Genomic DNA, 16,452 nt, shown 5'->3' with positions numbered 1-16,452 from the left:
TGCAGAGTGCATTACTTTAATTCAGTGTGCATAACAGGAGATTACCGTGACATGGAATTTTACTGCGGTCATGACTCATGACCCCAGTGTGGCGGTTATATGGTCACCGCAACAGCCCTAGCCCGGCTACAACGATGATTTAAATTAAAGAACATATCCGATGTAAACAAATTGATTGGTCATGTGATAATGAACTAGAATATATTGGCCAAACGTTAAACTGTACCCCCAAATATATTTTTTACTTATTGGAGTGTACAGACCACCTTCCACCAAAAGTGTGTTTTTTGATCCGTTTAATAACATGCTTAGGGAATGTGATTTTGGGATAGAGGTCATCTTAATGGGAGATTTTAACATTAATGATGAAAATCCTCAAACGAGTCACTAATACCTTTGACCTTACACAGCTAGTTAAATGGCCAACCGGTATGACTTTTTCTTCTAAAACACAGAATAATCTGGTGTTCAGTAATAAACCAGCGAGAGTGACAATCATTCAATATGGTTACTGGGCTGTTTGACCATAATCTGACACAGAAAGCTTTCTAAGAACAGGTTTAACCTCTCTACTGAACAAGTTTTATCTCTCTACTGAACAGGTTTAACCTCTCTACTGAACAGGTTTAGCCTCTCTACTGAACAGGTTTAACATCTCTACTGAACAGGTTTAACCTCTCTACTGAACATGTTTCACCTCTCTAATGAACAGGTTTAACCTCTCTACTGAACAGGTTTAACATCTCTACTGAACAGGTTTAACCTCTCTACTGAACAGGTTTAGCATCTCTACTGAACAGGTTTAACATCTCTACTGAACAGGTTTAACCTCTCTACTGAACATGTTTTATCTCTCTACTGAACAGGTTTAACCTCTCTACTGAACAGGTTTAACCTCTCTACTGAACATGTTTAACCTCTCTACTGAACAGGTTTAACCTCTCTACTGAACAGGTTTAAACTCTCTACTGAACAGGTTTAACCTCTCTACTGAACAGGTTTAACCTCTCTACTGTTAGAAAACCGGATCAGCTCAGGATACTGAATTAAATGATTTTGAATACGCAATTAAGGGAATTAACTGGAATGATCTTCTGTCCTATACAAATGTGGAAGCTGACAGTCAGATGTTTCTATCCACAATCCAGACTACAATAAATGACTTCCTAAAGAAAACCAAATCCAGACCTGGCGAAAAGAGCACTCTTCCTTGGCTAAATAGAGAAATCTGGAAACTGATGAAAGAACGAGACCGTGACCTAAAAACAGCGCGGAAGTCCAAATTAGAGCATGACAGACATAGGTTTTACCATGTTGAGAAATAAGGTGATGAAAGAAATCAGACAGGCCAAGGCCAACTTTTTAATCAACATAATTGGTGAAGCTAAGGGAAATTCAGACCATAGTAACACTGCAAAAAGACTAGAAATCAATATGAATGGCAGTTTAACACAGCATGCAGGCAAAATAGCAACAGCGTTCAAGTCATTCTTTGTTGACTCTGTCAGGGTACTGACACAGAACCCCCCCACTGGTTTCTTGGGCTCAGTGCCAGTGTATGACACTCAACCTGTCTTCATCATAAGGGAGGTTTCTGAGTCAAAGGTGAACAAGGTGATTAGCTTACTAAAGAACTCTAAAGCCAAAAATGTGTTTGGGCTGGACTCTACCTTTAACAACTACAAAGAGTCACTCACTGGCCCCATTACTAAGGTCACCAACACATCTATTGGTCTCGGGGTGTTTCCAAGGGTATGGAAGTCGGCCATAATAACGTCCATCTTTAAATCAGGTGACCCTGCTGAGGTGAGTAACTACAGGCCCATGAGTATACTACCTGTGGTGTCGAAGGTTACTGAAAAGTGTAGCAGAGCAACTGATGGCCCACCTCAACAACAGCCCCTTCACAACCCACGCAGTTTGGCTTCAGAGCAAACCACTCCACAGAAACGGACAAAGGGGATGTTGTTGAGGCTGTGTTTCTAGACCTAAGGAAAGCATTTGATACTGTTGACCATGAAGTTCCCATCACTAAAACTGTCCAAGTTCAACTCTTCCCCGGATGCCTTGAGATGGATGAAATCATAACTCGGAGGCAGAACTCAGTGTGTCAGAGCGAGCAATGACGCTACTGAGGCAGCTATCTATGTATCAGAGGACAAGCTCCAGGTGGTATCCAATTCAGTACCTTGGCATCATATTTTATTCCAACCTCTCTTTTAAAAAGCAGGTTAAAAAAGTAACTCAAATAACCAAATTCAACCTAGCTAATTTCCGATACATTGTTTGACTATAAAGGCAGCAAAGCTGTAATTGCTATGATACTCCCTCACTTAACATGCTGCTTGACTAGTTGGGCCCAAGCTTGCCGTACAACATTAAAACCAATTCACTCTGTCTACTGTACAAACAGGCTCTCAAAGTGCTTGATAGAAAGCCCAATAAACATCATCACTGTTACATCCTCAGAAAGCATGAGCTCCTTGTCTTGTCCTGCACTGTTGGTTAAGGGCTTGTAAGTAAGCATTTCATGGTAAGGTCTGCACATGTATTCAGCGCATGTGACCAATAAAGTTTGATTTGATTTTGATTTCATTTGTCTTCAAGATCCTAAATGGCCTAACTCCGCCCCACTTAGTACTTTTGTTAAACAGAAAAGCCAAACCCACGGCAACAGATCCCAGGTCTGCCGTGAGAGGTGACTGTATAGTTCCCTTAAGGAAAAGCACTTTCAGATAATCTGCTTTCTCTGTGAGAGCTTCCCATGTCTGGAATACACTGCCATCAGACACACATAACTGCACCACCTATCACACCTTCACACAAAAAACATAAAGACATGGCTAAAGGCCAATCAGACTTGTGAACATAATCCCTAGCTGTGTATTGCCGCTTTCCATGTTATCTGTTGTACTGTATGTACGTATCTTGTGAGGTGTGTAAACACTGTTTGTTGCTTTTATGTATTTTGTTTTGTTGCTTTTTGTGCTACTGTCTGCCTGCGAGCTGCGTGTTGCTTGTCCTATGTTGTCTGTATTGTTATTGTAATAGTTTTTAATAACCTGCCCAGGGACTGCGGTTGGCACTTTTACTGAAACATTGATGAATGTGCACTGTACCTGTAGAATTAAACTCAATAAAGTGTAAGTAAAGTATTGGACGGTAGGCTTTTTTACATGAAATGTACATGACTACTATGAGTGGGTATTATCTTTAGAGTTCATGATCTAGCTAATGTGTTTTGACTTTCCACTTCCTCAGGTGGTGAATTAGCCCCAAATAAATCAGCCTGTGACCTTAGAGCACGTAAAGATGCAGTCAGAATCATCTCTATTGACATTTTAAAAATAATAAAAATTCAGCCCTATTTTAACAGTAAAATATAACAACAATAGTATAAGTGTCTATCAAAAATGCATGACAATCTCTAGATTAGGTTGCACATTAAAATGTGTAATCACATCACAAGATGATGAAACAACGCATTTCTTCAATACCATCTCAGTAGTCTATAACACTTTTAATAAAGCACTGTGAATGACTTTAGAAGATGATAGGCCCTGAAAATAAATTGGTGCGAACAAATCATGGGCTGGTGCCACTAACTGAAAAGGAAAATGTTTGTCTGGAGCCCTGCTACAAGGGGAATGTCCCCCGTATGGAGAAGTTGTCATATTGGGCGAAGATGAGAAGAATGTTGGCACGGCCAAATGCAGGCTACGGTGCAACTCGCTATTCCGGTAGGATGCACTTTCTTTTTCTTTTTTCTCGTATTTTATAATCATTTGTTTTTATCATTGTTATTATTGTAGGCCTATTTATTAATCCAAATGAGTTCTTTAAATATGAAACGTGTTTTGTTTCATTCTCTTTATCCAACATGCTATTGTGCCTACCCATAAGCACAGCCATACTCTAGATGGACCTGGTTATTACCAAGGGCTTTCTATTGACATATCCTCTATTGTTGACGTTGCTTTATCTGATCACCATTATCTGGTCCATTATGCTATTCTGAGAGAGCAACTTGACATATATAACAAGGCCATTAGAAATGCCAGACGGGCACATTTTTCTAACTTGATCACTAATAATCAGAATAATTAGAGAGTGCTCTTCTCCACCATCGATGGCCTGATAAATCCTACTCCCGCAAACCTTTGTGAACTTTCCTCCGCATCTAAATGTGATGGATGAGTTTGTGGCATATTTCAGAGATAAGATATCCAACCCAACGTTAGGCTGAGTATCAGTCAGCCTAACACGCAAAGGCAATCTGGATGTATTTTCCCTGGTTGACACAGACGTGCTCAGGAAAGTGATATCCCAAGCCTTCTACCTGCCTTCTCGATCCTATCCCCACCACCTTCTTCAAAACAGTTTTTAATTGCATATCTGAAGAAGTGAAGGCTATTGTTAATCACTCCCTGTTCACAGGCACTTTCCCCGCTGCACTAAAAACTGCTATGGTGAAACCCCTTCTGAAGAAAAGTAATCTATATTCTTCAGCTCCTAGCAATTTTCTGCCAATCTCCAACCTTCCATTCTTAAGCAAAATTCTGGAGAAATTGGTTTTCAAACAGCTAAATGTTTTTTTAAGTGCCAACTGTATTTAAAAAAAAATCCAATCTGGTTTTCATGCCCACCACAGCACAGAGACAGCCTTAGTTGAAGTGGTAAATGATCTTAGAGCCAACACAGATGCCAAACAGCTTTCTGTTCATGTAGTCTTGGATTTAAGTGTGGCATTCGACACTGTTGACCATGATATCGTTTTCTCCGGTCCAGTTCTAAATTGGTTTATGGCCCTATTTAACCGGTCGAGAGTTTTTGTCACCCTTGGTGAACATAACTCAGAGAAAATAGATATCACAAGTGGCGTTCCACAAGGTTTCGAATTTGGATCCGGTACTGTTCAGTTTATATATGTTACCCCTTGGCAGCGTTATCAGAAAGCACAACATTGATTTTCCCTGCTACGCAGATGATACACAACTTTCATTTCTGTGTCACCAGAGGATTTTAGCTCCACAGATAAATTATTAGATTGTATAAGTAATTTAAATAGTTGGATGGCTCACAACTTCCTCCAGCTAAATCAAGACAAGACCGAGGTACTTGTTGGAGCCAAAGCACAGTGAGAGAATCTGGCCGCACATTTTAATTAACGGGCAATAAAGATAAAACACCAGGTAAAAAAACCTAGGTGTCATTTTAGATTCTGAACTTCATTTCAAATCACACAGTAGGAATGTGACCAAAATAGCTCTTTACTACTTGAGGAACATTGCCAAGGTGCGGCCGTTTCTCAGGCTGATACAGAGAGACTCATACATGCTTTTATTACAAGCAGGCTTGACTACTGTAATGCTCTTCTGTCTGGTCTACCCAAAAAAGCCATTGGTCAACTGCAAAATACACAGAATTCTTCAGCACAGGTACTGACCAAGACCAGACGGAGAGCACATATTACACTGGTTTTAAAGTCTGCATTGGCTGCCTGTGAGTTTTAGAATACATTTTAAGATTATTCTATTGGTTTTTAAATCAAGCCACGATTTTGAACCCCAATACATGTCAGACATGCTATTAAGTTATGTACCCAGTAGGTCCCTCAGGTCCTCTGGCCTTTTAACTATCCCAAAGCCTAGGACCAAGAGGCATGGAGAGGCAGCCTTTTAACTATCCCAAAGTCTAGGACCAAGAGGCATGGAGAGGCAGCCTTTTAACTATCCCAAAGTCTAGAACCAAGAGGCATGGAGAGACAGCCTTTTAACTATCCCAAAGCCTAGAACCAAGAGGCATGGAGAGACAGCCTTTTAACTATCCCAAAGCCCAGGACCAAGAGCCATGGAGAGACAGCCTTTTAACTATCCCAAAGCCTAGAACCAAGAGGCATGGAGAGACAGCCTTTTAACTATCCCAAAGCCTAGAACCAAGAGGCATGGAGAGACAGCCTTTTAACTATCCCAAAGCCCAGGACCAAGAGCCATGGAGAGACAGCCTTTTAACTATCCCAAAGCCTAGAACCAAGAGGCATGGAGAGACAGCCTTTTAACTATCCCAAAGCCTAGGACCAAGAGGCATGGAGAGGCAGCCTTTTAACTATCCCAAAGCCTAGAACCAAGAGGCACGGAGAGACAGCCTTTTAACTATCCCAAAGCCTAGGACCAAGAGGCATGGAGAGACAGCCTTTTAACTATCCCAAAGCCTAGAACCAAGAGGCATGGAGAGAGCCTTTTAACTATCCCAAAGCCTAGAACCAAGAGACATGGAGAGACAGCCTTTTAACTATCCCAAAGCCGAGAACCAAGAGGCATGGAGAGACAGCCTTTTAACTATCCCAAAGCCGAGAACCAAGAGGCATGGAGAGACAGCCTTTTAACTATCCCAAAGCCTAGAACCAAGAGACATGGAGAGACAGCCTTTTAACTATCCCAAAGCCTAGGACCAAGAGCCATGGAGAGACAGCCTTTAGTTACTATGCTCCCAGCCTCATTTCAATTAATGATATTCTGTACATAAATAGGGATACACATTCACAAGGCCACTTCAGCAGAAGCATTGGTGATTGGCCTCCGCCCGTCCGCATTGCTTCAGAAGGCAAAGCCCCAAGCTGCTCAGTATGACCAATTCTGTTCCTCCTACCATTTGAAAGACTGGTCCATGTTTACAAATAGTCCCAAGACAGGGTTCAGCCAGAGTTTACTGCCCACACACCATCCTACCACTTCCTCCTCACAAATCTGCCCTGCTCTGGGAAGCACTCACACATTAAACACTCAAGCACACTAGCTAAATAACACCCATCTACCCATTCCCCATTCCATTTAGCATAAATACTGTAAGTACATAAATAAGTAGGGCCGGGACGATACCAGTATTGCGATACTCGTGAGCATCGTAGCAAGGAAACAAAACACAAAGCGGATTTAACTTAGGAAAACAGCCCTAATGTTGGAAACAAATATTATGTTGTCCTCCAGAGTCACATTTATTTTCAAAGCTATATCTGTAATGAATACTCAGGGAGAAAAAGGTGTAGATTCACGCGCTCGGCAGGTGTTTATTTCTCAGAAGGCAGGAATCGGTCACCCACAGGTAGACAAACAGACAGGTGCATCAAAACTAGGACTGAAGGATATAACTGGTTCTCACAAACGAGCTACGAAAAGGCTTAGTAGAGTCGAAACTAACAATACCTCACAAAGGCACAAACAGAATGAACTGAACTAAATAAGGAGCTGATGAGACCAGGTGAGTAACTAACACAGGTGAAAACAAAGAACAAAAATGAAAGACAGGGCTACGTTCAAGAACACAAAGCAACAGAACACAAGGTTGACTAAGAAAATAAATACAGAACCTTACAATAGCACACAATATTTATACAGCAGGTTTTTAAAGGACCAAAGAGTAAGGTCTGCTTCGTGTTTTCATTTTTGCAATGGAAAAAATATTGCAATACTGGTATCGTCCCGGCCCTATAAATATGTGCTGCTTGATATGTGTCAAGGTTCTTCATAATGCTGCTTTTTATGTTGGTGTCCAAGGGTATGTTGAGTTTCCTAAGTAGCTTGGTGTTGTGTTGTACATGTGAAGGGCATGTTATGTTCACTTGAAATCTTGTTAAGTGTTTTCCAAGGTAACATAGTGCATCGTTGTACGACTCTGTTTTTTCTACTGCTACTCAGTCTCTAACACAATATTCCATTGGACATCATTTCACCAGAGAGATTGTGCTTCAAATGCCTTCCAGATAGATAGAAGCCCTACATCAGGGATCATCAACTCGATTCAGCCACTGACCGATTTCTTCTTAAGCGGATGGACGGGGGACCGGAACATAATTACAAATAATTTGTTGACTGCAAAATGATCGCAAGAAGCCCAAACAGATATAATATTTGACTGAAACATAATCATTTCAAACCTTGCTTACATTTGTATACGATCACGTCTCTCTATTATGCGTGGGATTACCTGGGAACAGATTTCCTAAATTAAAATCACTTGTCGCTGATTTCCTGGTGTTTTTACAGTCTTTTATGTCCAACAATAAAAAATACAAATATATTTTTTAAAGTATATATATATATACTGTATATAGAGAGATATTTTGCTCAGAAAACTTGGGGGGTCAAATAAAACTACCCGGGGGACAAATTCAGCCGGTTGGGGAACCCTGTCCTATATGAAGCTCTTACTGTACTCTAGTATTAAACAAGAAGAGATTTAATTGAAGGAGTTCCATGGCACAAAATGCTGCTCTATATCTCCCCACAGTTTGAGCATAGAGAACTATGCACTGAAACTTTAGTCTGAAGAGCGTAAAGCCCCAAAGTCTCTGCAGTGACATAAGTGAGTGAGTGATGCCCTGTGCTCACACACAGTAAAAATAGTCTCTTCTCCAAATAGAGCATTTTTACTGGAACATTGCAGTAATGTGATCAGCCTTCCGCCCAATTCCTCTCCTCTTCTCTCTCTGTCTATCAATGTCACTCTCATACACAGATCACACACAGATGCTCGCACGCTCGCACGCACGCACGCACGCACGCACGCACGCACGCACGCACGCACGCACGCACACACAAATCACACATCATCAGAGAGACCACTGGTGAAAAAAACAAACATGTCATCTCACCTGCTCTGCTCTACAGAGTTGACTGCGGCCTGCATAACGGAAGCGGCTGCCTCCTGGGCCTTGCGGTTGACGTTGCCCAGTGAAGGAGGGCCCATCCCTGGGCCTGCCGGCTGGGGCATACTGGGGGAACTGGGGGCCATGTTGGGGTAGGGTCGGCTGCCCGCGCCAAGACTGCGGCCCATGGGCATGGGCTGCCCGGGACCCTGGCCGTGCATGGGGCTGCTGGCATTCATACCCAGGCTGTTGGTCATGCCAGGGCCGGGGCCGCTGTAGTTGGCACTGGGGGTCCCACCGTAGTTGGGTGGACGTGGGTAGTTACCTGAGGACAGAGGAGAAATAGAACATCTGGGAGTTAGCAGAGGCCAGTTTAACAATAACAGTAAGTTTATCCCTCAGCATGAATAAAGTGACAGTTATCTATCTTATGCTAGTTCCATGTAGTCATTTTCTCTCATTCGCTCTGCATCCACCGCAGAGGAGAACCTAGAGGCTTGGCACACAAGGATACTCTTCTATACATGCTTTACGAGTCAACTGTAAGTTGTTTTAGATGACAGCGCCTGCTAAATGACCATATTATTACAATATGTAGCTACGACGTCACAGCACAAGGATTATATTGTGATAGAATTGTGATCAACATCATATGTGAAAAATAAGCAAATGTCAGATGAAACAGCTTAACTGACACATACTACATCATTACACTTTTGACTCAGTAGCCTCTGTAGGGTGTATCTATGCAATTGTGAATACAGTTTTACTGAAGACATTGCCATTGATATATTGGCTGCAGATTTGACATCTATGGGAGGGGAGGGATGCTGAATCACCATGTGAACAATTGCAAAGCTTGAGTTTGAGAAACACTTGAGAGCCACTGTAATCTGCAGTAAAGGCTTTCTTACTGCCCCAGCAGTCATAATGGCACAAGCCTTCCTAACGCACATTTAAACCCCTACATTTAGGCTTAACACACTCCAGAACCAGCTGGAAAAGGAGTCACAAACACAAACATTCAAGAAAACACACACACATGCATGCATGTGCGCACACACCACACACACACGGAAAATGTGCAGTCCCTTTTGTGAAGGGGGCTATTTATTTTGATTTGATTAAGAGTGCTTTAGTCGGGGCTCAAAGCCTAATCCTCTGAGAATATGTCTGGAAAAGGGGATCAAGTCCCTTTAACCTGAATGAGGAAAGTTCAATGACAATACTCCGCGCATGGAACAGACTCCAAAAATGGAAATAGCTTTTGGTGTCCTCGAGCTGCTTCAGAGGAAAGACATTCCTTATGACGTAAGCCTGCGAGTCCAACAGAAAAAAAAGCTCCCCCGGAGACGGGATTTATATCAAATCAAAACAAGTCCTTCCCATGAAACTCTGTTGCTCCAGTTGAATTTGCCCAGAAAGTGTGATGAAATGTAGTGTAGCAGGAAATATAGAGTGCCAGATATGTATCTGGGGAGTCTGATTATGAACACAGTTGACACCTGTCAAGGGTTTTGGGGCCTCATCGCCAACTTTCCAAAAAAGGATCCGTTAAAAGAAAAAGGTGGTTGGAGGACAAGCACAGGAGGATATATTAAAACATGGATAGGGTGTGTGTGGATGTGTGTGTGTGCATGTGTGTATATGCAGTGAGGCACAGTACCATTCCACTCTCTTTTCAGCAGTGACATTGTTGAGAACCCTGGGAATCATCTGTCTTGTGGTATCCTCCATCTACTCCTCATTGTACAGTACGTGCTGCACCTGAAACGCCTGAGTCAGCGGCCCACAGCGTACAGCTGCTGAACCCCAGTCACACTGGTTGGGCTCTGGCTCTGCTCCATTGCTTCGCAGTGCTCTTTTTGTGTGTGTGTTGTTGTGTGAGGCCCATTTGTGTGAGGCCCATCACTGAGGCCCATTTGGATATTCCAACTGGGTTTTTCCATCTTTAGCATCCAGGCTGCCAATCAGAAAAGAGCAAGAGGCAGAGCCTGTGAAGTTTCCATGAGGGCTAGGGTTTCCTATCTGCTGTGGTTTACACTTCTACAAACGTTACCGTGAGAGTCGTATGGACGAGGAAGGATCACATAAAAGTGGACATGTGTTCTTCACAGAGTTCAACAATCATACTGTATTGACATTTAAGAGACTATCTTCAGTTTAAGAGCTATGTTTAGGGGGACCAGAGATACACTTCAAGCAGCTGTTTGAGAAAAAATCTTGGTTGTATTCTAGTTTTTGGGGCTTTTTTCAGGCGGACAAGACGGATTTACATTCAGCTTTCCTGTGAGGTGTTCTTCTTCAGCGTGATAATAGTTCATTTCCAAGATGGCTGGTAATGCAGCTGGTGCCATGCCAGGGTGCTACTTCAGGGGGGAGTAGTGTTGCCGCTCCCTGCTCCGCTCTGTTCTCTACAGCCACTGAGGGGCCCATCTCTTACCCAGAATACCACTACATGATCCAGGGCTGCTCTGCGGGGCCTCTCGTCCTCATTCAGACTTTTACACAGCACTCACACACCTAAGCATCAGCTTTATCCGCTCCTTTTGCTGTTAAGGCACATTTACAAGCAAAACAGAGAGAAAAATCGGCAGAGAGATATCATTTCTCCTCCATACCTTACTATTCTCCTGACCCCGCCCTCCCTGCCGTCTCAGGCTGCGGTTGCCTTTGGGAGGTGTGGTATTTATAACCGACAGAGAGAGGCAGAGAGAGGACTGCGGTGTGATACCAATTACATGGAAATTCCAGGCATGGTCATGCATTCTGTTGCCGAGCTGTATTTAATCTCCACACTCCTGCGGGAAAAGGAGGACTGTGACCGAACAGATTACAGACACTGCTTCCTCAGCAGACTGGATGCAGCGTTGCTAACAACCGGCTCACCCATCCCTGGCTTTGGCTGGAATCTGTGGACTCCATCACTGAGGAACGTAACGCAGATTACACAGCAGTAGTCTACAGCTGCAGGACATAGAGAATGGCCAGAGTTGCTTAGCTAACGTTAAAAACAAACTGTATAGTATGTTGCAGAACACAAACAAATGGGGGGCATGACAGCGTTCTTTTGGAGAGAAGAATTATGGGTAAAAGTGATTTTTTTCCTTTTCTATTCCTCAGAAATTCTCTAAAATTCTCCCTCACTCTCACCCGCCTTCCTTTCTCGCTCTCTTCGCCCTCCCTCCCTCTCCTCTGGCCTGAGACCCCAGGTAGATCCTCTCAGAGCCACCTCAGCATCTCTCTCAGCAGGGCGTCTGTGGTGCAGCAGGTACGGAGCACCTCAGGGCTCCGTACTTGGTCCAACCCATTTCCCAAAACCTCCACTGCCCCTGCGGCTCTCTGGGATTGAGCTCTCCTTTTACCAAATAAGGTAGAAGGGCTCAGCAAAGCATCCAGGCTCACAAACTGCTGTCGAAAGCATGGCTATTACCAGTGGGGTACTTAACCTTGGAGCGGTGGGGGTGAGAGTGGGGTGTTAGCTGTGGGAGAGGCACAGCAGAGTTTTCCTCTTTTCACCGACTCTGTCTTACAGCACTCCACATAGCTCAGGTCTGTATCTACTGTAGTGTACATGGCTTATAGAGCACGTCTGCAGAGCAGCTGCGGGAACAACTGGAGGCACTTTAACAGAGCCTGGTATCAACAAACTGTACAAGATCATGCTGAAGAACTTGGGCCTCTTGTGTTTGAAAGGGGGTTCAAAGGGCGGTCAACATATTTTGTAGTTAAACATTGTAAGTGGTCAACCCAGATGCAGTACCTCATTGCGTTAGTAGAGAGGAGGTAGGTGGATTATCTTGTGCTGACCTGAAGGTTGTAGTATCCTTTCCCTTGATAAAAGACAAATGCTGTCGCATTTAAGTTACACAATGAAACATGAGACAGTTTTCATGTTCTTAGCCAGAGTACAAGCTCAGCGTGTCAGTGTGTGTCAGCGACGAGAGAGAGAGAGAGAGAGAGAGAGAGAGAGAGAGAGAGAGAGAGAGAGAGAGAGAGAGAGAGAGAGAGAGAGAGAGAGAGAGAGAGAGAGAAAGAGAGAGCTAGAGTGTAGAAAGAGAGCGTGTATTGGTGATACACACACACTGATGTGTGTTCAGTTGTTCACAGCCTGAGGCTTGGATCTTCTAGCAGTGCCAAGACTGGCCAAGAAAAACAGAGTGCAGGGATCAGGAACTTGGAGTGCTTTTCCATGTTGGTTTAATGGGTTAGTAATTTTGTGGCACGGGAGAGACGGGAAGCAGATGGAGCCGTCATTAAGAACAATGAGCAGCAGCTGCCTGGCCTGTTCACCTCAGCCCAAGCCCCAGCCAACACAGACCAGCCTGAACAGGCCAGCCTGAACAGACCAGCCTGAACAGACCAGCCTGAACAGACCAGCCTGAACAGACCAGCCTGAACAGACCAGCCTGAACAAACCCTTTCATAACCAGGGCCCAGAGCCCACCCCGCACCCCCACCACCAGGACACTGCAACTGCCTGGGGGATCCATGGACCCACTCCAACACACATGTTCCTCAGGGGGGGTATGTGTGCTTGTGTGTTGAGAGAGAGAGAAAATGAAAGAGAGAGAAGAGCGTGTGTATGTGTGTGTACTCTGTCTTTAGAGTGTATGGGGGTGGAGGGGTTGGCTTGTCACTGGCAAGAACATCCCTCCTGTCAGCTGTGCAGCGTTTCACGCTCATCCGACTCCAGACTTTTTATATTTCAGTTTTGTTCTGCCTCAGCCATTGGCTGTCATCCCAGCTAAGTCACATTAGCACATAAGAGTGGGAGGAGAGAGGCCAAATACCACATGCATTAGAGCTATTAATCAACATGAACTAATGTCAGGGTCTCAGCGATATTATAAAAACACACACATGGACGGTGCCTTCATCACAGTGACACATTAGAGCACACATTACTAATACCCCAACATTTCCTTTGGTGCCCATCCAGTGGAACGAAACACAAAAGCAGATGCAAAGATATTGGAGTGACTGCTGCTTTCTAAAGCCGCATAGAGAACACTCAACTCTAAAAGCCAGTTTAATTGCAAAGAGGTATTCTAAGAACTTTTCCCACCAAGTGCTGAAATGGACTGGTGTGTTTTGGAAGACTTTTTGACCGGGGAAACGATAGCCAGCATATCTGACAGGTTACTGGTTTAAAATACACTTAATTCACACTATAACTTCTAATACACAGTGTTTGGTCAAATTGAGTGACCACAGACCATAGCTGTGTTTGAATACCCATACTAACATAATGTATACTACATACTTAATGAGTACAGTACTAGTCAAAAGTTTGGACACACCTACTCATTCAAGGGTTTTTCTTAATTTTTTTAATACATTGTAGAATAATAGTGAAGACATCAAAACTATGAAATAACATATATGGAATCATGTAGTTACCAAAAAGTGTTAAACAAATCAAAAGATATTTTAGATTTTAGATTCTTCAAAGTAGCCACCCTTTGCCTTGATTACAGCTTTGCACACTCTTGTCATTCTCTCAGCCAGATTCACCTGGAATGCTTTTCCAACAGTCTTGAAGGAGTTCCCACATATATTGAGCACTTGTTGGCTGCTTTTCCTTCACTCTGCGGTCCAACTCATCCCAAACCATCTCAATTGGGTTGAGGGCGAGTGATTGGGAAGGCCAAGTCATCTGATGCAGCACTCCATCACTCTCATTATTGGTCAAATAGCCCTTACACAGCCTGGAGGTGTGTTGGGTCATTGTCCTGTTGAAAAACAAATGATAGTCCCACTAAGCGCAAACCAGATGGGACGGCATATCGCTGCAGAATGCTTTAGTAGCCATGCTGGTTAAGTGTGCCTTGAATTCTAAATAAATCACTGACAGTGTCACCAGCAAAGCACCCCCACACCATCAAACCATCTCCTCCATGCTTCACGGTGGGAACCACACATGTGGAGATCATCTGTTCACCCACACCGTGTCTCACAAAGACACGGCGGTTGGAACCAAAAATCTAAAATTTGGATTTCCACCGGTCTAATGTCCTTTGCTCGAGTTTCTTGACCAAAGCAAGTCTCTTCTTATTACTGATGTCCTTTACTAGTGTTTTCTTTGCAGCAATTCGACCATGAACGCCTGATTCCTCTGAACAGTTGTGTCTGTTACTTGAACACTGTGAAGCATTTATTTGGGCTGCAATCTGAGGTGCAGTTACCTCTAATGCACTTATCCTCTGCAGCAGAGGTAACTCTGGGTCTTCCTTTCCTGTGGTGGTCTTCATGAGAGCCAGTTTCGTCATAGAAACTTTTAAAGTTCTTGAAATTTCCGGATTGACTGACCTTCATGTCTTAAAGTAATGATGTACTGTTGTTTCTCTTTGCTTATTTGAGCTGTTCTTGCCATAATATGGACTTGGTCTTTTACCAAATAGGGTTATCTTCTGTATACCACCCCTACCTTGTTACAACACAACTGACTGGCTCAAACGCATTAAGAAGGAAAGAAATTCCACAAATTTTAACAAGGCACACCTGTTAATTGAAATGCATTCCAGGTGTCTACCGTATGAAGCTGGTTGAGAGAATGCCAAGAGTGTGCAAAGCTGTTATGAAGGCAAAGGGTGGCTAACACTTTTTTGGTTACTAAATGATTCCATGTGTAAAATTGTATAGTTTTGATATCTTCACTATTATTCTACAATGCAGAAAATAGTAAAAATAAAGAAAAACCCTGGAATGAGTAGGTGTGTCCAAACTTTTGACTGGTACTGAATGTACTACATACTATATACTATTAGTTCATTTTAGTCAACTTCCAGGCCTGTCTACTGGAAGTTGATGCTGTTGCTATCCAACCCCTTGCTAGCTTGTTATCATAACAAATTACTAGCTAGACATATTATAACTTTGGGTGTGTTCATAAATTCAATCTGAGGCCGTTGGTAAATTCAGAGCGTTGTCAGATTGTTTGTTCGTAAATTCGGGGCTTTCAAAGTGCTCACTGGGCGCTCTGGCCCGAGGAGTAGGGTTGATCCGAGCGTTCTGGCCTCAGAACGGCAGTCAAGCACCCAAGCTAATTGGCTAACGTTGGTTAGCTTGCTAGCTACTACCAGACACAAATGAGAGAACACCTCACTCTGACCACTTTACTCGCACTAGCAGAGCTGGTTAGGCTGTTTTCATGTTATCCAGAGTGTCGGTGATTGTAACTGTGCTGCTGGCAACAATTTAATTCTGCTTTTTTGCCAACGTTTACTGACACCGGCCATATTCAATGGGCGTTGTGAGTGTTCGTAAATTCATCAGTTATTCTGTGCTCTGGCACACTCAAATGAGAGTAGCCAGAACAAATTTACAAACACACCCGAATTAACAATGTCCATTGAGAACACACAACGACTATACCACTTAGCTAAGCTAAGAATGATGTGAATAATCAAGTCAATAAATGTTGGCTAGTTAGTTAGATAGCATATAGTTAATATACTGGAAAGTTCAATGTATTAGCAGCCAACTAACGTTAGCTAGCTAGCTAACATACCGGCACATACTGCTGTAATGATATGCAATGCGGTTCCAAAGGATAGCCTATTTTACAAATTGTTAGCCAACATAACGTGTAACGTAACTTATTTGAAAAGTCATTACTTTAATACATTACTCAACATTTTCTTAGCATTTTTCCATAATTAGTTAAAGCAATGAATTTGTATCCGCTCTCGTCGGACTTCAGCAGCATACTTTCCGCCATTTTCTTTAAATCTGAAAATGATGTGAAGCAACGCACATTTTTGGAAGAATTGTATTATGTAGCCTAAAAGCACCGAAATAGTGTC

At 43.1% G+C, this 16,452-nt stretch overlaps 1 protein-coding gene across 1 annotated transcript in view; it reads right to left on the bottom strand.

Annotated features, from left to right (window-relative positions):
* The window catches only part of LOC120023325 (AT-rich interactive domain-containing protein 1B-like), a 215,623-nt gene that overhangs the window by 37,473 nt on the left and 161,698 nt on the right, over positions 1–16,452 (bottom strand). Inside the window, exon 8 of the mRNA XM_038967342.1 lies at positions 8,651–8,969. Coding sequence (XP_038823270.1) covers positions 8,651–8,969 — 319 coding nt within the window. The remainder of the gene's footprint in view (positions 1–8,650; positions 8,970–16,452) is intronic.

This window comes from Salvelinus namaycush, chromosome 28, assembly GCF_016432855.1.
Source record: "Salvelinus namaycush isolate Seneca chromosome 28, SaNama_1.0, whole genome shotgun sequence".
Classification (NCBI taxonomy): Eukaryota; Metazoa; Chordata; class Actinopteri; order Salmoniformes; family Salmonidae; genus Salvelinus; species Salvelinus namaycush.
The sequence above is the reverse complement of the archived record's forward strand: the minus strand, read 5'-3'. Positions and strand labels throughout refer to the sequence as shown.